This window comes from Squalius cephalus, assembly GCF_949319135.1.
Source record: "Squalius cephalus genome assembly, chromosome: 16".
Classification (NCBI taxonomy): domain Eukaryota; kingdom Metazoa; phylum Chordata; class Actinopteri; order Cypriniformes; family Leuciscidae; genus Squalius; species Squalius cephalus.
The window spans coordinates 9,503,403-9,528,997 of NC_137137.1; the positions used below are offsets into that span (position 1 = coordinate 9,503,403).

At 36.4% G+C, this 25,595-nt stretch overlaps 2 protein-coding genes across 8 annotated transcripts in view; one reads left to right on the top strand and one right to left on the bottom strand.

Annotated features, from left to right (window-relative positions):
* The window catches only part of pde4d (phosphodiesterase 4D, cAMP-specific), a 150,923-nt gene extending 131,911 nt beyond the window's left edge, over positions 1 to 19,012 (top strand). For 6 of the 7 annotated variants that reach the window (XM_079897287.1, XM_079897288.1, XM_079897289.1 and 3 more), the window contains 12 exons: positions 41 to 117; positions 801 to 850; positions 5,075 to 5,187; positions 10,062 to 10,155; positions 10,559 to 10,734; positions 11,372 to 11,470; positions 11,582 to 11,746; positions 11,865 to 11,964; positions 13,445 to 13,599; positions 13,811 to 13,933; positions 15,152 to 15,334; positions 16,046 to 19,012. In XM_079897287.1, the coding sequence (XP_079753413.1) occupies positions 41 to 117; positions 801 to 850; positions 5,075 to 5,187; positions 10,062 to 10,155; positions 10,559 to 10,734; positions 11,372 to 11,470; positions 11,582 to 11,746; positions 11,865 to 11,964; positions 13,445 to 13,599; positions 13,811 to 13,933; positions 15,152 to 15,334; positions 16,046 to 16,549 (1,839 nt within the window). In that variant the 3' untranslated portion in view covers positions 16,550 to 19,012. Of the gene's footprint in view, positions 1 to 40; positions 118 to 800; positions 851 to 5,074; positions 5,188 to 9,090; positions 9,282 to 10,061; positions 10,156 to 10,558; positions 10,735 to 11,371; positions 11,471 to 11,581; positions 11,747 to 11,864; positions 11,965 to 13,444; positions 13,600 to 13,810; positions 13,934 to 15,151; positions 15,335 to 16,045 lie in introns of those variants that run through there. The other variant, XM_079897293.1, reaches the window with a different exon arrangement.
* A 340-nt stretch (positions 19,013 to 19,352) lies between these two features.
* rab3c (RAB3C, member RAS oncogene family) lies at positions 19,353 to 25,002 on the bottom strand. Its single transcript, XM_079897909.1, has 5 exons — positions 24,864 to 25,002; positions 23,213 to 23,434; positions 22,475 to 22,593; positions 20,931 to 21,055; positions 19,353 to 20,070 (listed from the first exon to the last, which is right to left on the bottom strand). The coding sequence occupies exons 1-5, from the start codon at positions 24,879 to 24,881 to the stop codon at positions 19,880 to 19,882; spliced, it is 675 nt and encodes a 224-aa protein (XP_079754035.1). The 5' UTR covers positions 24,882 to 25,002; the 3' UTR covers positions 19,353 to 19,879.
* Between the last annotated feature and the right edge of the window lie 593 nt (positions 25,003 to 25,595).

The following is a 25,595-nucleotide window of genomic DNA, read 5'->3' on the forward strand; positions in this document are numbered from 1 at the left end:
ATATAACACCACTGAACTAATTTGATGTGTCTTCTCTCAGGTTCTGGCGAGTTTAAGGACTGTCCGGAATAATTTTGCTGCTTTAACAAATGTACAACAGGAAAGAGCCAATAACAAGTATGTTGCTTTCAATTTAAAATATTCAAATGCACACATTTTTATCATGGCGCCAAGGCTGTGTGTCCACCAAAGCGGTTTTCTTTCTCCGATTGTTTTCAATGGGAGCGCTGTGTTTTTTTAAAACGGCAGCAGCGTGACTAGGTGCTGAGCGTCTATTTCACACTGAATGCTCTGTGTTTTTTTCCCGGTCACCGAGAGTTGAAGAGTGTTCAACTTTGTGCAAAATGCAGCGCTCATCACTGTCATTTTTTACCCAGCCGTCCAATCACAGTGGAGGAGGGGCGGGACAATACCAACAGACGACAACAACAAGCACAACAGTGGAACAAAATCATTGAAAACAAGAGCCAGTGCAATTACTTAACATTTGTATTGACATTTTTATATTCAGAAACAAACTCTCCGGGAAATCAGATACTAGTAACACTTCCACAGGTATTTTGTGTATAGCACATATAGCATCTCAACTGAAAAAATAAAATAAAAAATGCTGCCCCGCCGAAGAGTGTTGGCGTTTTCAGCTGGCTAAAAATGCTTTGGTGGACACACTAAATCTTTTTTTTTTTTTTTTCCAGGATTAACAGAATTTGTATATGTTGTAAATCTGCTAATAGCAGTCAATCTGTTACTTGCATCATAGACAATGACGCCTTCTTTTTTCCCCTTTTTTTCTCAAACAGGAGATCCCCAATGTGTAACCCACCTCCCATCACAAAAACCTCATACACAGGTGTCGTACCTTTGCTTTTTATATTTTGAATATTGTCATGCCATCTTAACAGCAGTGCTATTTCAGTATGATTTATAGTAGGCTATTTGTTAACATTTTGAATTAGCTTTTATTTTTACATGTTCAGTTTTTATTTTAAGTTTTAATAATTTTGTTATGTGCTTTTGTCATTTTTATTAGTTTTTTATATATTTCAATATTGCTTTAATTTATTAGTATTTTAGTATTAGTAATTTTAGTACTTCAACTTTAAATGATTTATTTTCAGTTCAACACTGCGTTACCAATCTTTATCATTGAGATCACATTGTATCAGATAGATTTGCTTAGTTTTGTGTTTTGTGGAGAACTGTTAGACACTGTTTGATATGAGGGATGACGTTGTCCTTGTGTGGCACCTTCCGTTTTGTCTAAACCAGCATGAGGGCAGCCTCCAGACATCCCATATCGCACTGTGCATGTCATGTACTCTGAAGCCGATAAGGAAAAAATATGTCACAAAACCCTCTATGCACAAAAGCTTTAAAGATAATTTTATACTCACTTTTACCCATTTGTTCATGCATATGTCAGCTTTATAGGGCATTCTGGGATGTGACAGTCGCTTTGCCATAATCATGAGGCACTGCTCATTATATTGATTAGCAGCTGTTTGTGGTTTATTTATAAGGTTTGCAAAGAAAAGCTTGTTTTGAGATGCAGGTGTTTGACCTAGAACTGTAGTACCGAGCGCTCGCTGGATGTTTAGCATGAGCAGAATGTTCAGTCGCAGAGATAAAAAGCACCAGTGTTATAGATTTATAATATTGATTTGTACTAGAAGCAGTGAGCAGATGGAGACATTATACAATTTAACTCCCCATGCTGAGTTTAGATGTCATGTGACCCTGATGGGTGTTGAGTGTAGGATGACTTGATGGATGGTCAATGGCCATATACCATAATGTAGATAAGGATGGAAGCGCCAGTGGCTAAAGATATGACCTGGTCACCACCAGAAGGTTCACCATTCTGGTGATAGTTAAGCAAGACATGTTGCACCAGGGAGAATGTCTCTCTAATAAGTGTGTTGTAAATCTCTGTGGATAAAAGAGCCAACTAAATGACTAATTAGTGGGGCTTGCTATGGCATGATTCCTAAAATCATGCAGCTTGTTAAGAAGAGGGGTGATCAGACTTACGCAGACAATAAAACAAGTGATTAATAGAGTTGCATTGAAGCAGGGACCTGAGCCATATTTAGAGACCAGAATATCATAAGGAACACTGTAAAAAATTCTATGATCAATACATTTACAACATATATATTTTACATTGCTTTAACTCATCAAAAATAAGTTAAAGGGATAGTTCACCCAAAAATGAAAATTATTCCATGATTTCCTCACCCTCAAGCCGTCCTAGGTATATATGATTATCTTCTTTCAGACGAACACAATCGGAGATATATTTAACAAATATCCTGGCTCTTCCAAGCTTTATAATAGTAGTGAATGGGGGCCGGAATGCCGTCTTCCGGAATGTAGTTATTATAGCTAATAAAGTTTTAAATATGGATATTTTTCTTACAAAAACCCATCGCTTCGCTTCAGAAGGCCTTTATTAACCCCATGGAGCGGTATGGATTATTAATGAATTATTATGATGGATGGATGCATTTTTGGGGGGTTTCAAAATCTTGCCCCCCATTAACTACCATTATAAAGCTTGGAAGAGCTAGGATATTTTTAAATATATCTCCGACTGTGTTCGTGGGGGTGAGTAAATCATGGGATCATTAAAAATTTTAGGTGAACTATCCCTTTAAGTAATTTTTAACTTTTTTTTATAAGTTATACAAGATTCAACTAATTTTTTTAAGTCAGTTTAATGTAATTTAAGTTTAAATGACTTTGTAATTGCAGCAACCTTTTTTTTTTTTTTTTTTTTACTTGGGCCAGTAAGCAACCATCTAGGAACTCCACCATAGAACAGGGTTTTAAAACTTTTTTGATGCCAAGGGCCCAAATACAGTATAATCAAATTGCAGATGACCTGTTTTCTAAAATATAAAGGCAGCTATATATTTTAAGACTCCTTTTGTTTGTGTAAGAAAAATAAAGTGTCATTATAAAGAACGTTGAACATGTTGTTTAAAAATTAAGTAATTGGCATTCATATTGTAAAGACATTATTGTGGTATTAGCTGGAAAATATTATTATTATAAGTATCCATTATTATTCTAAATGTATTTAAATAGCAGCTTTAACAATACATATTGGCCCAAAACCCTTTTCTCCCAAATTTTTTTCTTTGAAATTATGACCTTGTTTGAACCCTGACACGCTAAAAAACACGCTGAACCCCCTATAAACCGCTTAGCAAAGTACTTAAAACCACTAAGAACACTTTAGAACCCTCATAGCAACATGTTAGGAACACTCTAGAAACTGCAGTTTTGCACTGACAGGCATCAATCACTTTTTTCCAGAAAATCTCAGTTCATAATTTTACTTGCATTCGGTTGTCATCTGTTTGCCCTCTGAGTAGCAATTCACACAAACACTCTAATTCTGCTCACAATGGGGGAATAAAGACTTGATTGAACAGGATAAGGCCTTTTTAAGGTAATTTTTTATGGTGTATCCAAATAAATCCTCTCGCACAAGCAAATGCTGTTGTTTTGGTGAGGAGTTTCTGGCTGACAAGGCAGTGAGAGCCTGTGACCCAGATTGAAGGATTCCAGTCCTGCTTTTCACCCCAGCTCTCCTGTCTATGGAGCCCGTGCCCTCTCATGGGCTGGTGTATGATGTCGCGCTAAGCACGAGAAGAATGTCATTGACGTCAGTGCAGTCTCTTTCAGAGAAAGTGGCACCCCAGCCCTGTGTACTTCACCACACATGCAGAAAGAGAGAGAGAGAGAAAGACACAGACAGACAATGAATAAGATAATGTGTGCTTTGTTGAAGCAATGTACATGTGGCGTTTGTTTTCATAGTAGTGTCAAGCAAGCAACATGTCTAGCATAGCTGCACTGACGTCTGTTTTGTCAGTTTTTTGTTATTTAGTTTCACTTATTTTTATGCCCTCATATGGTCATCCTTAACCTTTTCGAAAAGGCACATGCAACAAACGTTTGCGAATTTCCATAAACTCCATAAACCATAAAAAGCGTCTGATATAAGATAGCACAAATTTTGCAGGTCATAAATGGTCTCATCTCCGCGAACTTGAGATGCTGACCACAATTTCAGTAGGAAATGATTTGCTATCTTTATAAACATAAATCACAAAGCATCCTCTTTAAAAGCCAAGGCACAACCAGCCTTTCTCAAAGTGTCATCTGTGAAGGACCCAAGCTCCTCGGCTCGAAATCCCGTAAAGTTCATGCCGGGTTTTAGCTGTAGTCCTCTCTCTCCTGCATGCAGCAGCACTGGCAGGCTTCAGGCTTCTGTTTCAAGAGGAAGCTCGGCTCACGTTCGGCTAGCGACGCTCCACGGCTGCCCCGTGCTCATGCAGGGCATCCACCGCTCTGAGAAAAGAGGGCAGGCAGATGCGATCACCTTTGTTCTTTTGTGCGGCAGCTCAGCTTTAGGACTGGAGACAGGGACTAGTCACTCATCTGTTGGCGTCAACCCTCTGTATGCTTTGTATGCGTGTATGAGCGAGTGTACGTGTGTGTTATTGTTATGACACTATGCCTGTATGCTTTGTTATGGGCCGGATCACGTGCTCCTAAGGGCCACCGCACACTACTCAGCTTCTTGGATGCAGACCGGCATCTGTCACGCAGAGATGGGCCTGCCCACAGTAATGACATTCTCTCTGTCCCGAGATGAGAGCTTTCACTCCGGGCTTCTCGAACATTTAGGACCATAGATTCTGCAGTCGAGCGCGTGTTGTCGTTTTGTTTGTGAGCAGTGTGAGAGTGTTGATTTGTGTGGCCCCTTTGTATGTTTTCTTAAGGGATTTAGTGTTCCCCGCTTCTCACGAGATCTGACTCCCACTCCTCGTGCCTCGTCGGATTACAGCTCCGCTGTTTTTGGAAACCTTGTTTTTTGGCTCGATTTGGAGCCCCATCATTCACTGTGGAGGGCTTCAGCACAGCATGAAGAATCACCCATGCGTTCTGTCGGGATATCCCAACATGGCGGTCTACAGCAGTTTGGGCCCTCTGCTGGGAGCCTCAACTAGACACCTAAAGCATCTGAGATCTGACTCCTTGCCTCCTTCTCTTCCTCCAGAGGAGGCCTACCAGAAGCTGGCCACAGAGACCCTGGAGGAGCTGGACTGGTGCCTCGACCAGCTCGAGACCCTACAGACCAGGCATTCGGTCAGCGAGATGGCATCCAACAAGGTAAAAAAGCTCTCGGTGTCTTTATCTGCGCTTTTGCTTGTTTAGGATTCCCTGGGATGGTTCTGCAAGTTGATGAAGTGCAATTATTAATATCTCAGGTGTTCATATTCCACTCACAATCACAATTAGGGCTTGTGTTGTAGATTTAAACTTTTTTTATTATTATTTATTTCTTTGTGATTTTTATTTTATTTATTTGTGATTTATTTATTTTTATTTTAACAGTTTTCGGCTTTGAATAATTTTCACTTGTGCACAATATTATATTGTGCTATGATGCCTCAAGATCAAATTACTATTTTAAGACTTGTTTATGTTATCACAAATGTTTGTTGAATCCCAGTAGACCTGAAAACCAGTAAATAAATACGCATCACATCTGACTGTGTTTGGTACTCCATCATGCTGTGTTTGTAGCCTTAGATGTCAGTGTTGTGCATTGGTTCAAACATGAGCAGCAGATGATTAATATTCAGAAATGGCAATCAGATCATGTAATAAACAACTAAAGCGTTTAGTTGTTTTGAAGTGAAGTTGATTTCAGATCAGTTGGTGTCTTTTAACCAGTGCACTGTTTGCAATAACAGCAGCAGAATCGTCATTCAGGCTGCACTGAGCATGCCCACAGTCTCCAGCAAGGCCCTAGTACACATACAGCATGCTAATCAGCCTGTAGTGTGTATCTATTCTCGTCCAGTCCATTTGGCCACAGCACCTCTTAAAATAACAAAATACGAGATGCTTCTCATATTGCTTACGCAACCATTCTAAAGGTCCGACAGAGGTGACCAGACATAAGTAACAGAAGAGTCTAATACTCACATTTTCATGTCTCACTTGAACGAACCCCCCACCCCCACCCCCACCCCCCCATTTCCCAGTATCCATGGAAACGCACAAGGCCTGTCAGTTTGCTTTGTTGCTTTAGCTCAATAGCAATAGTGGCGTATCCTGTATAAAACTGCCTCACCGTCACCACGCAAGTGTTATATCCTATCCGACTGATATAAATAACACTGTTTTCATGCTGTTTTAGAACAGAAATAGCTACTGGTAATCTGTTATGAAAAAACTTAGTTTTATGTAGTACCTATATTTTGTGTGTAGGTTGTGTATAGATGTCCAGCTGCCATTGTTTTCATGATTTATTAGCTGTCAGAATGTTCATATTGGCCCAGGTGCTTGAATAACTCTAACTTAACTCTAAAATGTAATTATTATATCTAGGGATTACTCTGTAAGATAGTGTTTCAATCAGAACTACACTTTTGTTTTGATCAAGCAGTGATCTGGATAGCAAATTAGGCCAGACACATCATTTATGTATGTGTATTTTAATGCTAAATATGGATGATTTTCGAGAAACTCAAACATTAGCATGCATTAACATGCACATGACCTTATACTGACAACAAACAATAATTTTAATACTATATTATCATTAATACTATACCATAATTATAACAAAATATTATTTTATAATTGGTATTTTTTATATCTTTACTGTATATTTTATGTTCTTTATATAATATATATATATTTTTTTATTAATAGTATGTTTATATTAACATGCTGTAAGTAATATTAACTATTTTATTTTCTTTATAATTCTCTATTTTATATATATATATAATTTTTATTGATAGCATGTTTATATTAACATGCTATTATATTAACTATATATTGCTACAACCAAGTCACATAAAAGTAAATCTAATGCTTTAAAAAGCTTTTTATGTCAACATTTTATGATTTTTTATATATATATATATATATATATATTTTGTTTGTTTTTTCATGCAACTTTTTTTTTTTTGTTAGTTCAGATATCATTATTAATAGTCACTCTTTTTGAACCATTTGTCAATAAGTTGTTTAACTTGTTTTCAAGGTAGTGGGCATGATTTTGTGTTTTAAGTCATCTTACTGTTCATTTTTATTAATTTCAACTTCATTTGATCTGCTGATGTGGATGATGGACATTGTCACTTGTTTTGAAAAAAGTACAGTTTATATACTAGATGATCTGGTATTTAGTCATTTTATTTTGTTTTATTTTTCTATTGATGATTGTTTGCTTATCTGATTTGCATCTTTGAATCTGAGATTTGCATCTTTTTTTAAAGCTGTATACAGTGTTACAGATATTGGAAAAAGTCCACATCTTGATACACCATAGTGATGCATCAAAGAAAGCTTAATGGCTTTGTTCAGTTTAGTCTGCTGCAGTGGTAATGTGCAATTCATATTAGAATAAGGATTATGTTATTTGGACCTATTATATCATATTTTATAGATGTCAAAGCCCCCCTGCAAGTTCAGAAGAAATAATGAATGAATGTTGCTTTTGATCTACAAGGCGTATTATTAAACTAGGGGGAGGTATCCAGGAACAAAGAATTATTTAGGCCTGTCTTGGAAAACACATTTCCAAGAAATCACAGCTACAAATTGTGTGATATCTTCCCATTTTTAGCCCGGAGACGTGTTTTAACACCCTCTAGATGTTCCAACAATAGAAACACAGTCACCTCTGTCCGTACGGACCCTCAACAGCCTATTACCGTCGGCTCATCTGCTCCAGTAAAGCTGCAAATTACTCGGCATCCCACTAGTGGTACACAGGGACCAGAAGTGTGAAATAATCCCTGACCATGTTCTGTCAGCTCCACTGCCTCAGCTCTTTATTTGTTGCCGTGCTGTACGGTCTTCTGCCACCAGCTCTGTCTAGCTCAGTTTAAAGACAGGTTTTGCTACAATACCTCAGCGACATTTCTAAAAATGTACATGGTCTACAGGTACATTTTTAGTCACTTGCTCTCAGGGCACAGTGTGTTTTGTGGATAGTTGGCCATTGGAAGTCTGTAATTCAGTTACCATACATTTGGCCAAATAATTCAGTCCTCGGTCATGCATTTGTTATATTATGAATTTATTCATATACTGTATATATATATTATTAATTTAAAAATGTATATTATTTTATATTTAATATATGTATTAATGTACAAGTGTACAAAATCTGTCATTTTTGGGATCATGGCATTGGGCAGGGCAGTAAAAGTCTGGGCCAGCCTTTTTTTCCTTCCAGTTACAAGTCAGTAAGAGAATAAAATGGCACATTTCCCAGCACACTTTTTGCTTTATTCAAGGGCTCATTACCAATTTACCAGGACAAATATATAATGGCATCATCAGTTTATTTTGTTCTTGTTCATATCCCATATGGTCTCAATTGACTCCCCTCTGTGGATTTATGTGAATAAACTTGACTGAATATTTTATGAGTCTGGTTGACACAATGTTCACTACAAAACATCACGTCATGTCATGAAGATTACCTCACCAATCCACACATACACGCGCATCTGTCCGCACACACATGCACATAGTGGAACATGATGTGTGAATACGCATTAATACAAACCACACATAATGACTGTGTGCCCTTTTGGGGAGCTATCTGCTATATCAGAGCCTCCAACTGAGCTGTAGACATCCAGAGGGTGAAGTGGGAGGGGTCCTGGGGAGCGAAGCACTCCCAGAGGATTTACATGCCAGCTCAGCTCGGCCAATCGGCTGCAGCGATGAGCTCATTCTAATCCGGAGATGCCTGATTGGTAGTGCTGCACTCAGAAACACTCTCACCTGAGTGATTGTGTGAAACGCAGCCTTATTTGGAAGCTGTTAACTGGGCATATTTTCCTTCCAAGGCGTAGGCATTTTTCAGTCTATTTAGTTTGAAGAGTGCGCAACGTATGAGAAGAGAGAGATGCTATCAGACAAAGCCGTGGGTTTTTCACGCCCTCCTCTGTCGTAGATGGAATCTTGACAGGTTTCTTAACAATGGAAAACGCCGTCGTGAGGAATGCCCTGGAATTTCTGGACTTTTCGGATGGGGTTTAGCTTAATATCGCAACGTTAGTTCAGGTGGATTAAAAAAGAAATGGAGCTTTGAGACCATCTGCACTGAGCATTTTGTGTTTGTCTTCCCTATCAGCCAGTGTTTTCTAATCTGATCTGCTATCTGGACTTACTCATTCAAAATGCCTGAGGCAAATTATTTGCTGTCAGTTTCTTGGGGGTACATAAAGGTGAGTTAATTAATCATGAAATACTGTATTCTTATAATGGAATGGGGTTGGACAGGCTGCTATTGTTTATTATTGGTGTTCAGTATGTGGTTGCACAAAGAAAAAAGGTTGCATAAAGAACAGATTATGACAGGCAGATATTTAAATGAATTGATTTGTTAATTAATGGCATTTTTGTGTATGTGTGTATATTTATAATGCAGATACATTTTAGTATGTAAAAGTCTATTCTTTATTCCTTTGCTTCCCCATTTTCATCTAGCCTGTATCACTATTTAAACCCAATATACTATAAAAAGCACCAGCACAACATGTGCTGTCGCTTATTTGTTTGCGCACATTAGCGAGTTCATTTTCGAGCATGCAGCATTTTTTTTCTTCAGCTTGTTCCTGCAAATCTTGTTAGAAATGTGGCGTCTATCTGGTGTGACCCAGCAGGTTGTTTTGACCTGACATTCTTAACAGTGTGAGAGGATGCATATGTTTTGGGTTGTTTGGAGGACTCAGCCTTGAAATCGTGGCGTATCTGCCGACTGATAGCGACACAGCTGACAAGGGAAAATCCATTAAATGATCGTAAAAAAAGAGGTAAAATGGTGACTTGTTCAGCAATGAATTTCAGAGGGGGTGTTTCAAACAATAGCACAAACATATTACACAACACCTCCACACAAGATATTTTTACTTTGAATGAAATTTTTTTTCCCCCTTTTTTCCTTTTGCATAAAATAGGTCTAAATGGCAAAAAAAAATTCATTTGAATTGTTTATCTCTCAACAGTTCAAGAGGATGTTGAACAGAGAATTGACTCACCTCTCAGAGATGAGCCGATCTGGTAACCAGGTCTCTGAGTTCATCTCCAGTACATTCTTAGGTGAGTATCCCACAAAAACGTTTTCCAATATTGATGTTAACATTATGGTTCTACACTGAATTTAATGTGGGAACATACACTGCACTTTTAAATGCACAATGGAGTTAAGAGGAATAGCGTTTTGACTGGAGGAGGGCAACTATGTGGATTTTTGGGGGTAACTCAGAGAACTAGGACAAATGAAGTGCTGATTATGAGCAAAAAAAGCAGGCCAACAGCAGCTCTGTAGCCTAACGCTGTGTAGCTGAATAATCAGGCCATAAGCAAGACCATTAAATGACCATAGCCCACCATTCATTCACAAAACTACAAATCAGTGGCTGCAATGACACATGCTGTGCTTTTACCCATGAGCACCTCTGATTTCTAGAACCTTCTCTGAGCACTTTCTGTTTTTCTGTAGACAAGCAACACGAGGTGGAAATGCCATCACCCCAGTCTCAAAAAGACAAGGAGAAGAAGAAAAGGCCGATGTCCCAGATTAGCGGCGTAAAAAAACTAACGCACAGTTCCAGCCTTACCAACTCTAACATCCCCCGGTTTGGGGTTAAAACTGAAACAGAAGATGAGCTGGCCAAGGTAAGTAAATATGCACTACCATTCCAATATATGGGGACAGTAAGATTTAAGTGAGTAAGTAAGATTAAAATGAATACTTTTATTCAGCAAGAAAACATTAAATTGGTCAAAAGTGGCAGTAAAGACATTTATAATGTTACAAAAAAAAAATGTATTTCAAATAAATCCTGTTATTTTGAATTATGGAAAAAATGTCTCATGGTTTACACAAAATTATTAAGCTGCACAACTGTTGTCAATATTGATAATAATAAGAAAATAATGTTTCTTGAGCACCAAATCAGCATATTAGAATGATTTCTGAAAGATCATGTGACACTGAAGACTGGAGTAATGATGCTGAAAATTCAGCTTTGCCATCACAGGAATAAATGGCATTTTAAAACGCATTCAAATAGAAAACAGATATTTTAGATTGTAATAATATTTTACAATATTTCGTTTTTTCTTGTATTTTGATCAAATAAATCCAGCATTGCTGAGCATAAGAGACATCTTTCAAAAGCATTAAAAAATCGTACCGACCCCAAACTTTTGAAATGTAGTATGTATAATTAAAAGACTATAAATAAAAGATTTACAGAAAACTGCAATATAGGACATCTAAATACATGTGTTTCCCTTTATGTCATTTCAGGAGCTTGAAGATGTAAATAAATGGGGCCTTAATGTCTTCAAAGTGGGAGAATTTTCTGGGAACAGACCTTTAACGGTTATGATGCACACAATATTCCAGGTACTTTTCTTTACAGTATTGTCTCACTCAAGCTCAAGTTTGCTTCAGTGTCTTTTTATAAGATGCTCCTGCTAACAAGGACAAACCATGTGGGTTGTTTTTCCACTGTAGGAGAGGGACTTGTTAAAGACGTTTAAAATTCCCCTCGACACGTTTATCACTTATCTGATGACTTTAGAGGACCATTACCATGCTGACGTTGCCTATCACAACAACATCCACGCTGCTGATGTCACACAGTCCACTCACGTCCTGCTATCAACCCCTGCCCTTGAGGTACGATACGGCTGTCCCAGTATGCAGTGCTGCGAGAATGCCATTTCTTCTGATCGTTGAGTATTAAAGAAAGTGGATAATGATTTGAGATTTTAGAAAATCTGTCTGTTATTTTCAGGCTGTGTTTACAGACCTTGAAATTCTTGCTGCCATATTTGCCAGTGCGATACATGATGTCGACCATCCTGGCGTCTCCAACCAGTTCCTCATTAACACTAGTAAGTCTCTACCTCTCTAACAACATGAAACTATTATAAATGAAAAGTTGCCATACATGGTCTAAGTGGACTGGGCAAAGTCTACTCTACCAATCAAAATATTTGGGATAATTCTTTTTTTTTTTTTTTATCAATTTCTTAACAACAGTAAAAACAGTAATATTGTGAAATATTATTACAGTTTAAAAAAAGTTTACTATTTTAACATAATTTAAAATGTAGTTTATTCTGTGATGGCAAAGCCAAATTTTCAGCAGCCATTACTTCAGGCTTCATTGTCACATGAAACATTTCCTATTATTGTCAATGCTGAAAAACCAGTTGTGACGTCTAATATTTTTGTGGAAACAGTGATACACTACCATTCAAAATTTTTTAGTCAGTAAGATAAAAAATAAATAAAGAATAAATACTTTTATTCAGCTAGGATGCATAAAATAAATCAAAAGCAACAGTAAAAATGTTAATAATGGCACAAAAGATTTATATTTCAAAGATTTCCACAAAGATATTAAGCAGCTAAAAGTTTAATAACAAGTACTTTATTAATAATTGAATACCGATAATAATTGAGCCCCAAATCATCATATTAGAATGATTTCTCAAGGGTCATGTGACATTGTAGACTGGAATAATGGCTGCTGAAAATTCAACTTTGCATCACAAAACATATTTCTAAATATTTCACAATATTACTGTTTTTACTGTATTTCTAAACAAATAAATGGAGCCTTGACGAGCATAAGAGACTTATTAAAAACAACAAAAACATAATTATTAAAAATGAAAAATGTACATACATCAAAAAAGCAAATCTTTTTCCTGTTGTGTCCGTAATGCAACATCACGTTGCTTCCAAAAGGCTCTTCCTAGAATTTATGTTTGTGCAATGTTTCTCACAGCTGTCAGAACCACTTTTAGCTTAATCACGTTGTTCAAAGTAGCGGACTCACTCAAAGACGAATCAATACGTGTTTAAGCTGTTGTCACGTGCGGCAAACGGTCAATCGGGCGATTTTCACATGCTATCGATGCATGTGTTAGGTGGGCTACATGTGTCTGTGATTCACAAAGCTCACGTGTCCCACCCACACAGCCAGTAAAATCCCCTCAGTGACTAATAGAGGGGCCAGTGGGGTTTGTCACAACTTGAACACAAGAGGAGGGGTGCAGGTTGTTCCATACCTTCATGCTGCTGTTTTTAATCCGTGGAATACTAAATGAGACATTTTGATGAACCTTTGCGCTGTTCTGAAAGGTCAAGCTCCAAAAAAATAAAGCCCCATGAAAGTTTCATGAAAATGGTTCATTCAGATTTCTGAAATCATACAGTAGCTTTGTGTAAAACTGAAAATTTAGGTTACTACTCATAGGGAGTCCACATAGAGATACAAATAAAAGAGCTGATGAAATATAGTTAGTACAGTATATAGTTAATCGTGCTTCCTCTTTTCTCCTCACTCTCAATCTCTTCTCTCAGACTCTGAGCTGGCCCTCATGTACAATGATTCGTCTGTGTTGGAGAATCATCACCTGGCTGTAGGTTTTAAACTGCTGCAGGAAGAGAACTGTGACATCTTCCAGAACCTGACCAAGAAACAGAGACAGTCACTCCGCAAGATGGTCATTGACATTGTGAGTCATGATGTATCATTGGTCTATATGTTAGCTGTCCTTCATCACACTCGACTGTTTTTGCAGCTTAATTTCACTGATAATTGTAATATGGAATTAAAAGGTCATTTTACAGATGTGAAAATACGTGTAAATTCATTTAAGGGCCAATAAATTACCCTTTTTCTCTCCAGCCAAAATGGATGACCATTCATCTTTTTTTTTTTTGCAGGTTCTGGCCACAGACATGTCTAAGCACATGAATTTGTTGGCGGATCTGAAAACCATGGTGGAGACCAAAAAGGTGACCAGTTCAGGGGTATTACTGCTGGACAACTACTCTGACAGGATACAGGTCCGTCCTTAATGCTCATATTGCACTGTAGATATCACAATAAAGGTTATGATTTGAAAATCTGTGTAAAAGTTTTTTAATTAATTCAATTTTATTTAAATTTGATTGATTATGTTATTATATAGTAAAATATATAAAATAAATGTGTTTATTTAAAAAAAATAATATATATATATATATATTTACATACATACATACACTCACGGACACTTTATTAGGTACACCTTGAGTATAGTGAACTCATGTTCATGTTCAAGAAACCAGTTTGAGATGATTTGATCTTTGTGACATGTACACTGTGGTCATAAAGGGATGGACATGGTCTGCTATGCTCAAATTGGTACTAAGGGGTCCAGAGTGTGACAAGAAAATATTCCCCACACCATTACACCACCAGCAGCCTGAACTGTTGATGTAAGACAGGATGGATCCATGCTTTCATGTTTATGGCAAATTCTGACCCTGCCATCTGAATGTCGCAGCAGAAATTGCGACTCATCAAACCAATCTTCTGTTGTCCAATTTTGGTGAGGCCGTGCAAATTGTAGCCTCAGTTTCCTGTTCTTAATTGAAAGGAGTGGCACCTGGTATGTCTTCTGCTGCTGTTTCGCTCAAAGAACTGCCGCCCACTGGATATTTTCACTTTTTTCTGACCATTCTCTGTAAACTCTAGAGTTGGTTGTGTGTGAAAATCCCAGTAGATCAGCAGTTTCTGAAATACTCAGATCAGCCCGTCTGGCACCAACAACCATGCCACGTTCAAAGTCACTTAAATCACCTTTCTTCCCCATTCTGATGCTCAGTTTGAACTTCAGCAGATCATCTTGACCACGTCTACATGTCTAAATGCCTAAATGCATTGAGTTGCTGCCATGTGATTTGCTGATTAGATATTTGGGTTAACGAGCAGTTGAACAGGTGTACCTATTAAATTGGCCGATGAGTGAGTGTGTGTGTGTATATATATATATATATATATATATATAGTAATAGAAAATACAGTAAAATATAGTAATAGAATTATAGAAAGAATAATTGCTACAGCTAAGATCTACAACTTTTTATGTGGCTCCATGGGTTGGTTGAGAGTCTGTGTCTATAAAGGTTAACAACCTCTGCTCTGAAGTATTCAACACCCGAATTTGATTATGATAATACACTTATGAATGTGCAAATGAATGTAAATATTAATATGCATGCATAACTGTCTGATCTCAGGTCTTGCAGAACATGGTGCACTGTGCAGACCTCAGTAACCCCACCAAGCCTCTGCAGTTGTACAAGCAGTGGACGGACCGCATCATGGAAGAGTTCTTCAGCCAGGGGGACAGAGAGCGTGAGCGCGGCATGGAGATCAGCCCCATGTGTGACAAGCACAACGCTTCAGTCGAGAAGTCACAGGTAAGGCAGCTCAGGCTGGATAAAGGAGGAATAAAATAAAGAAACACTGAATATATATATATATATATATATATATATATATATATATATATATATATATATATATATATATATATATATATATATTGTGATTTAATAATTCATGAATAAAATGGTTAACATGTTGATGATGTACACTAGCAATCAATTTTTTTTTTTTTTAAAGAAGTTTCTTCTGTTCACCAAGACTGCATTTTTTAGCAATAATACAGTAAATACTGTGAAATATTATTACAATTTAAAATAACTGTTTTCTATTTGAATATATTTTAAAATGTAGTTTATTCTTGTGATGCAAAGCTTTATTTTCAGCATCATTCCTCCATTCTTCAGTGTCACATTATCCTTCAGAAATAATTCTAATATGCTGATTTGCTGCTCTAGAATCATTTCTCATTATTATCAATGTTGAAATATTTTGCTTAATATTTGTGTGGAAACTGTGACAACTTTTTTACAGGACTCTTTGATTAATAAACAGTTTGAAATAACAGCATTTATTTGAAATAGAAATCTTTTTTAACACTATAAATGTCTTAACTGTCACTTTGATCAATTTAATGTCCTTGCTGAATAAAAGTATTAATATCTTTTTAAAAAATCCTTATAAATCCTTTCACAATAGATGTCAAAATAAAAAAAAACACTTTAAAAATCTTTTTTTTTTTCTAGGTGGGCTTCATCGATTACATCGTGCACCCACTGTGGGAGACGTGGGCCGACCTCGTGCATCCAGACGCCCAGGACATCCTGGACACGCTGGAGGACAACAGGGAGTGGTACCAGGGCACCATCCCACAGAGCCCCTCTCCAGCACTGGACACCTGCAGTGAGGGCAGGCGCGCCGCCGGACAGGAGAAGTTCCAGTTTGAACTGACTCTGGAGGAGGACGGAGAATCCGACACCGAGAAGGACAGCGGCAGCCCTCCTGATGAAGAGGAGGAGGAGGAGGAGGAGGAGGAGGAAGAAGAGGAGGAAAACAGCTGCAGTGACTCTAAAACCCTTTGCACACAGGACTCTGAATGTACAGAGATCCCCCTGGACGAGCAGGTGGGGGACGGACAGGAGGACGAGGAGGACGAACACGAGGAGGAACGGGAATTATCAGAACCCTGTGTTTTAGAGGAGGAGGAGGAGGAAGAGGATGAGGAAGAAGAGGACACTGCCAACACATAACACAGTATGAAACGGCACCTGAACTTTTTATATTAGATGAGAAACACTTATTTATGGTTAAGATATTAGTTTTTTCATTGTCTATTTTGCATATCAGAAGTGCTTTTTAATGTCCGCCTTTAACATGTTTTTCTTTTTCATTCCTCACTCTTTTTTTTTTTGTTTCAACCATTTTACACTCAGGAATATCTTTTCCACTCCCACCTGTCATTCATACAAACAAAAGAAAGGTTATAAAGCTTGTCTTTTATTCCCAATTTCGAGGTACTTTTTCTTTCTTTTTTTTCTTTTCTTTTTTTTTGTTCTTTTTTTACTGAAACAGTATTCTAGAAACATTGAACTTAGAAAGCAGCTGTTTTTCACCAACAAGACACTATTTTTTCCTGCAATTCGAAGTATTTTAGCAGACAAATGCTTTGAACTTCACGTCTTCCTGATGCCTTGAATGTGTTATTAATCTGAATTCAGTTGGCTGTTGTTTTTGTGTATCAAGCATTATTTGATTTTGCATATCAAGCATTATTTGTTTTTGTGTATCAAGCATTATTTGAAGTGAACAGATATGGTACCAAAGTGGGAAAAAAAAAATGTAAAAACACAATTTTCACATAATTTAAATGACCATATTTGGGGTAAATATGCAAATGTGGCACATCTTTTTTTTCCGACCTTTATTTGTTGCTCCCAATTCAGATCTGAAAATAATTTATTTAAATGAATGCATGAGTTCAAACATATCTTCTCAGTTTGATAATACATGGTCATATTTCAACTTAAAAATTCCCCCAAGAACAAAATCTAATAATTTTGTTATAAAACAATAGCTTGATTAAGCCTTAAATGTTTTTGGTGCCAACCAAAAATTTATTAGCAATTATTATTATTATTATTATTATTGGCCTGCTCAAAAATAGCTGTTTGGTGCCATATGTCTCTGGCCAGTTAAACATAAAACAACTGACATTAATGATGAAGCTCAATGTTCTGGTTTCTGTTGTCACATGATCACAGGACAATCAGCTTTAGTGCAAAGCGCACTGTACGTTTTCATGTCTTTTTGTTGATTGTATTTATTTTGGTCATTTTTGACATCGCCAAACATTTCCAGTGGTAATGGTTTTAATTGCTGCTTTACTCATCTCTGTCAAGTGTCCTACTGTATCCTCTTCTTTTTGTTGTTTTCATACTAGTATTATTTATTAATGCTCTTTGATGTGCTTCTAGCATATTAAATCATTTTAATCAAACTGTAGCATCAGCAAGGCAGGCTTATCAGTCAGTTCTCCTAAATAAATTGTTTTAATTATACATATGCAGTAAATATATCTAATCAAATGTTCTGTATGATATTGAAGCCTTTTGAAACTAGCCCTTTTTCATTGCTTTATTTAAAACTCACTCTGTTGCCAAGTTGTTTTTTAATGAGTAGTTCATATTTTTTTAATTGTCTCCATTCACTACATTGTTTCTCATTTCTATCTGTTTACATACATGTATTTATTGTGCTGTACAGTACATATTGTCACTCTTATTATGTTGTAAATGATTATATCATCCCTTTTGGTGATGGTGTTGTATTATGGAACTCTTACTGAGAGAATGTTTGTTATTCTTAGTATGTAATGATCCCATTGATATGTGTCTCTAGAGAGATTGCGTAGAGAAAGGGGAAAGCCAAATTATAGTCATTACTGTGTTTATTTTACATTCTTTCTTTTTAAAAGAAAGTGGTTCTGTGGCCTGAGGGTTGTGCCTTACAGATAGCTCTTTAGTTTTTATCCTCTTGCTGCACTAAAGAAACTACTGGCTGGAAACTGACCTAGATGTGTTTGTTGTGTTCCTCCTGTTTATGTGGCATAAATGCTCCAAGGAAAGAAAGAAAGAAAGAAAGAAAAAAAAAGAAAAAATAGACAAAAGTTGTCAGACCTCACTGGGCAGGGTAAAAGCAGGCCAGTGTGGTGGGTTTGGATTTGCGACCAACTGTAAGTCCGTCATATTTCCGTCTATGCTGTGTTCGTCTGACTGAAACATTGAAAATCATTTGCGTTTCATGCAATATGAGAGAGAACATCTTTCTGTTGGGGAATAACAGGGCATTTTGATTTCCAGATCCAGAGAGGGGTTGAAGCATCCTTCATTTTGACACGTATACTGTAGATTCTTAATGACCCTGAATGGATGGGAATCAGTGTGTCCTTCTCGTCTCTTTTTAAATCATGACAGAAATACACAAACAGAATTTGACAAATGATATTTAGGGATAACTTTTTTTTTTTTTTAGTTATGTGAATTGAATGAGAAAATTGTCTGGAGGTTTCACAAGACTGTGTAGTTGTTTATTGGACTCCTTGTTTATTGCAGTCTATTGGATAGAACTGTAGAAATAAAATTTACGTACGAAAACTGGTAAAATCCAATAAAAATGTTTTTATATGCACCAAAATAAAAGCATGGGTTGACTCTATGATGATGTCTCTTGTTTCCTCTGAGTTAATAATCTATTGCTGTGTCTAGCTTTATTTTTTTCTTGATTTTTTTTTATTTTTTTTAGATGGACTGGTTTCCTGATGCTTTTTTTTTTTTTTTTTTGGACCAGTTTTATTTTTGTATTATTGAAATGCTGTTATAGTTTTTTATTTTTAGTTGTAGCAATTTTAGTAAATCAAATTAAACTAACTGAAAGAAAGAATTGTTTTCTTGGCAATTAGCTGAAGTAAAATAAGTATTTTTTGAAAATAAATACCGATTCAATAGCAGCTGTCTGGACAGAACCATGTGAAAGACTGGATCTAGACATCAGAATCATTTCAAGGCCACATTTATTTATTTTCTCATACTTTTAAGCTTTCGCGATCATTATCCGTACACACAGTTGCACACAAACATATCCAACCAACTCAGCAGCAAAATGCGAGTACAACATCCTCTCACGCTACACACAAGTTAGATAAGTATATAGAATTTATAAATTTGCAGAAGTTTATAATTCCCCTGAGAGACATGGGAATGATGTGGAGAATCTAAAGTTCGACTCGATGCTTATACTGTAACTGCGGATTACTAATGCAAGAGATATTGCGGTATAGAAGATACAGGTACACTAGCAACCCCTGAAATAAGACCTGTATACTGCTATAATGGCATAAAGAAAGGACAAGGTTTGACACTTGTGTTTGGCACAATCTTGCTAGTTTGCTATGTCATTAACACCAAAAAACTAGGATTTGAAGCCAGGTCAAAGATTTGGGGTTCAGTAACTTATTCTGTCTCAGAATACAGAAGCTTGGCAACAGCGCTCGAGCCACAAGCGAACGGCCTGGACGGTGAACACTAGCAGCTACAGTCAGATTGTTGCGGTGGCGTCGTGTTGTCAGTTAGTCTGGTTGTGGGCGTTCCCGTGGAAACGGCTGGGTCGGCCTCAAGAGTGTCTGACATCTTGTCGCAAATGATGTCCACCAAACGCTCGAATGTCTGCTTGACGTTGACGTTGTCCTTTGCGCTTGTCTCAAAAAACTCAAATCCTTTTGGGAAAGAGAGAGGTAAGCAAATGAAATCTACAAGTATAAATGTTTTGGGGTTGAAGATTATAAGAATGCTTATTATAAATAGCTGGCTGCATTTATTTGATAAAAAATACAGTAATTATTATTACAACTATATTCTATTTTAATATATTTTATAATAATAGTACTTTATTTAGAAGTAATTTGCTCCAGTGATGCATAGCTGAATTTTCAGCATCATCATTACTCCAGTCTTCAGTGTCACATGATCCTTCAGAAATCATTCTAATATGCTGATTTGGTGCTCAAGAAACATTTATTATTAATATCAATGTTAAAAAAACCTCAATATTTTTGAGGATTCTTTGATGAATACAAAGTTCATTTATTGATGATTTAGAATATAAATCTTTTGTAAGATTATAATTGTCTTTACTGTCACATTTGATCACTTGAATGTAACCTTGCTGAATAAAAGTATTCATTTCTTTAAAAAAAAATCTAGTATATATTTAATGACCCTACAAGTTCGATTAAACAATCAAAATATGAGGAAAGTATTTTATATTTTTTAAATATTTAAAATATGAGGGTAAATAAGAGCAGAAAATATTACTATGCAAAAAAAAAGAAAAAGCATGCATTGACTAAGACATAATCAGTAATTAATATTTTGTTGGTTCTCTCATTTTTTGCTTGTGATCATAATTTCTTTATATGACAGCCTGGCCAAAATTACGTCCACACAATTTGGCATGTTTCAGTGCATTATCACAAATAAAACAATTGTCTCCAAGCACGACAATACAATACGCTTACAAAATCTTTAAGATCAAGGTGAAAATGTGACTTTTGGCCAATGCTATATATATACTCACCCAGCTGTTCCGCTAGCAGTCTCCCATTGTCCACAGACACTATCCTTTCCTCATCCATGTCGCATTTGTTTCCTGCGAGGATCACCTGGGCATTGTCCCAAGAGTATGTCTTAATCTGGGTCGCCCTGACACGAGACGAGACAAAAGCGAGCAGACATGCTTGTCGTCAGTACAAATGCCCTGGAACATCCTCCAGGACAAGATGTGAAAGACTCAGTCAAACCAAAACATTGTCAGTTTTATTGTATGAGAATGTCATCATGCCACAGAAAATCAATGGGAACATCATGTCAAGCAGACTTGTTTATATTCTGTCCATCTCTCTTCCAGCATGTTTTTTGTTTTCTCTAATCCAGAGATGTAATGGCCCTTCATTAACGCTACAAAATCACTCAAAGTATTGTATTTCACAGGTCATCGTGACATAAATCTTTTTTTCTTTTACAAAAAGTATTTTTTATTTTACTAAACTAACAGGATAAATCAATCTCCAATGTATTTTAATTGAACAGTAAAATGTTTATCGTGCTACGAAGCCCCTCAAGGGACGTAGTGGTGAAAGAAAATACATGAGATGGGAGGAAAAATAATAAGTCAATGCTTTTGCAATGTTTGCATTCCCCCGAGAGACTTTGCGTATATGAGACAATGTCCCTTTAGGGGCTCCATAGTCACACAATAATATTGTATGGCTTCAGACGACTTGAAGGTAACAAATTACAATCAGGTTTCATATGTTAACTAAATTAGTTATCACAAACTAAGAATGAAAAATGCTTCTACTGCATTTATTAATATTAGTTAATGCTCCTCTCATCATTTACAAATACATTTTTAAGATCAAAAGTTGTACATTAGTTAATGCACTGTGAACTAAGATTATTAACTACACTTAAAAATATACATTGCTGGTTTATGTTAGTTTACTAACTTCCTAAAGTTAACAAATGAGATCTTACTGTAAAATGTTATGATGTTATGTAAAATGATGCACCTTTTGTGTTCCACAGAAGAAAGAAAGTCACTGAAATGACATTAGGGTGAGAAAATGATGACAAAATTTGCATTTAATTTTAAATAAAATTATTTCGAAAGTATCATTTGAAACCATTTTTGAGCACTGAAACAACAATGTCCTTAAAGCTAATTCAGTAAAAATGATTTATTAAGTCTGTATCTGCTGAGCTGAGAAAAAAATGCTTTTTACTTTGTAAAACCGAAGTAAAATTTGCTTTGGAAGCAACACCTCACGCTTTTGTGCTAGACACTAAAAATCAATGAAAAGTTTTAACACAAGCCCATGCTTAAGTAATATTTGTGTACTTTCTCTGTACTTTTTGTTCTGTGTGTACAGCATTGGAAAGATAAGAAGAGGTCTAAGTAATTTCCCTGACATGATTAATGACTTTCATTTATAGATTTTGACTCCGGGATCGACAGACACAAAGGCAGACGGAAACTGCAGGATCACCTCTGCAAAACCACACAGTAGTGATCCTGAAAGCTCATCAACACTCCTTACCAGCTTATCCTTATCAACTTACCAGTCCTGAACAGCAGCAAAAGACTCCTCGTTAGTAATGTCATACATTAGGATGAAGCCCATGGCCCCTCTGTAGTAGGCTGTGGTGATAGTCCTGTACCTTTCCTGCCCAGCTGTGTCCTAAAAATAACAAGAGCAGCATTATAATTGGCCGGTTTCACAGACAAGGCTTAAGCCTAAAATATGTCAGTGCCATTGTTTTGTCTCAAGATGCACACCAGTAAAGGCACGTTTAAAAAAGATCCTTAAATGTCCTAATTTAACTAAATCCTAATCCTTGCTTAATTTAAGCCCTGTCTGTGAAACCAGGCCAATATGTATAAAATGAGTCTAAAAAGAGGTGCATCTCTACATATATTTCGACCGAGAATCACGTTCAATTCACAGGAACTGATTGAGTCAATTGAGTCTGGAGACAGCAAATGTGTGAATGAATGAGCGCTCGAGTTTGAGACGGTGCTTTGTCACCTCTAAAAGTGGCATGACTAAAATAGAAAAGCATGCCATGATCTGATGAACAGAACAGTTTTGCTGATGCTGACTTAAAGGCCTAGATAAGGTGACAATGGCTTATGTTCTCTTTCCATAAGCCAGTGTTAATCATCACCCCATGTGGTGTTTACATTGCTCCATGTGTGATTATCCAGCTCTTCAGTGCTTTACCAACCATGACACATTGATGCTGAGTTAAAAAAAGACTGTCATTTTTGAATCATGACGTGAATGAGGCAGAAATTACCCAGATCTGAAGCTTGATCCTTTTGTCGCTCTTATACACGGTTTTGACCTTAAAGTCGATGCCCACTGTACTGACAAAGGCAGATGTGAAAGTATCGTCGGCATAGCGGAAGAGGAAAGATGTTTTTCCAACACTGCTGTTCCCGATGATCAACAGCTTGAACATGTAATCAAAGTTTTGATCAGAGCTCTCCTTTTGTTTGTTGTCTTGTGCAGAAGCCATCTGTGAGAACACAAAGCCCACAGTTTGATTAATAGATCAAATGTTTACAGCCTAACTCTTAAAATAGTAAAGTCTAATAAAAATATAATTATAATATGTCATATATGGTTATATGATAGTAAAATAAATGATAGGTTACACTTTATTTTAAGGTGTCCGTGTTACAGTGTGATTATATATTTATGTACATGTACTTACTATAGGGTAGGGTTAGGAAAAGGGATTGGTTTAGGGTTAATTGCAATTATGCACAATTTATAGTTATTACTACTGTAGTGTTACCAAATTATAAATTAGTATTTCATTAAAGACTCAGTCCTCTCCATGTATTTGGTTGTGTGAAATTCAGCACCAGGAGCTGTCCACGGCTGCGTCTTAAACCCGGTGAATGTCCTACAGCATTTTTTCATTTAATCCCACCTTTAACTTTTGTAACCAAAATGTGTTTTAGTTTAAATGTTAATATATTTTGCTAACTATAAATGAATGTGCATCCTGTCTCGATTCCCTTTTTACATGTTTGCATGGCTGGTGCAGACAGAGACATGACCAGATGTGATGATGATCAAAGACAATGTCTGTTTTTAATTAAAAACTGATTGGTTCACAAAATAAAAGGGGTTTTGCAGTACTGTAATATTAAAGAAAATAAAGTCAAAATTAGAAGAAATATGCATTCATTTGAAATATTAAATTATGTTAGCCTACTTTATTGTTTACAACTTTCTATTGGGTCAACGTATTGAGGAAATAAACAACTTTTGACACTCCAGTTCAAATTGTAACCAGGAATAAAACATAACTTTACGTTATTAGACATGTTATGTGCTCACTTAGCTGGGAAACCAATGTGATTAATTGGTGTAATATGCGCGTGCAAACTCGGAAGGCGCAGATGATACCCCACAATGTTGTCTAAGTAGGCAGCACACTAGGTTTTGAGACGCAGACTACAGCGTGTCTCATTCTAGTGTTTTTAAAGGGGTCCGTCTCTTTTCAGCCAAGCCCTGGATATTAAAGGCTAATAGTCTTCAAACACCTAATGCTCATAATGACTATACTTGATGTGGACCATAGACAAAGAGAATTTTAAGCTGTAAATGAGAGCATAGACTCATATTGGCAATATTCTTTCATATAAACAACCAAGAATGTTTGAATTAGCAGCTCCTGTGAATAAATTAGCTTTTACGGCTGATTGCTTTTCTCTTCACTGATGTTGCGTTTCATAAATTTAATAGCCTAAACATTTCATGACCGGCTATTATGCTCGCTATCAAAATGCAAATCTCTTTAAACTATATCTTTTTTATTTATTTATTTTCCAGTATGACTAAATTAGCCATTTATTTCTCTTTTTGCGTGGCTCTCCATTACGACCAAAGTGGTCACCAAACATTTAATTTATATAACGACGTTGAACACTTACCTTCCCGTACAACTCCATTGTTTCAGACAATAAAACCAATACAATAAACGGAGCTTGATTCTGATTTAGTCCTAATAAATTATAGTTTTTTCCCCGTTTTGGAGAGGTGGAGTCGGCTGTTGGGGTTGGATGCAGTGATGCTCGCAATGGACGTCAGCAGACACTCTCCACCCATTCATCCATTTGAAGTGTGAGTGCGGGCTGCCGACAGCAGGGGGCGGTGTTGCTCTCTCTCTCTCTCTCTCTCTCTCTCTCTCTCTCTCTCTCTCTCTCTCTCTCTCTCTCTCTCTCTCTCTCTCTCTCTCTCTTTGACATGTATAGGCAAAAACAATGGGATTTTTCTTTCATTCACCAATCAATATTTAGGTTTCATATATATATATATATATATATATATATATATGTGTGTGTGTGTGTGTGTGTGTGTGTGTATATATATATATATATACTAATATATATATATATATATATATATTTTTTTTTTTTTTTTTTTTTTTTTGCCCACCAAACTTTGTATAAAGATGATTCTCAACTTATGAAAGATATAATGGAATTAAATGATATACCATTTTACTTTTTGCAATATGTTGGTAAAATGGCCATACATGGGTGGTCCCATTCAATACAATGTATCTAATCTAATTTACAACAAAACAACATATAATGAGGTGTAATAATGGGAGTAATAATTGGCAACATTTTAATATCTAATATTTCTTAGGAATATTGATA

What these genes read in the sequence shown, in the direction of transcription:
- rab3c (XM_079897909.1), bottom strand. An exon ending in GGATCAAGCTTCAGATCTGG is followed by an intron (nt 22,594 to 23,212) that starts GTAATTTCTGCC and finishes TGTTATTTTTAG; the next exon opens with GACACAGCTGGGCAGGAAAG. An exon ending in ACTGCTAGCGGAACAGCTGG is followed by an intron (nt 20,071 to 20,930) that starts GTGAGTATATAT and finishes CTTTCCCAAAAG; the next exon opens with GATTTGAGTTTTTTGAGACA.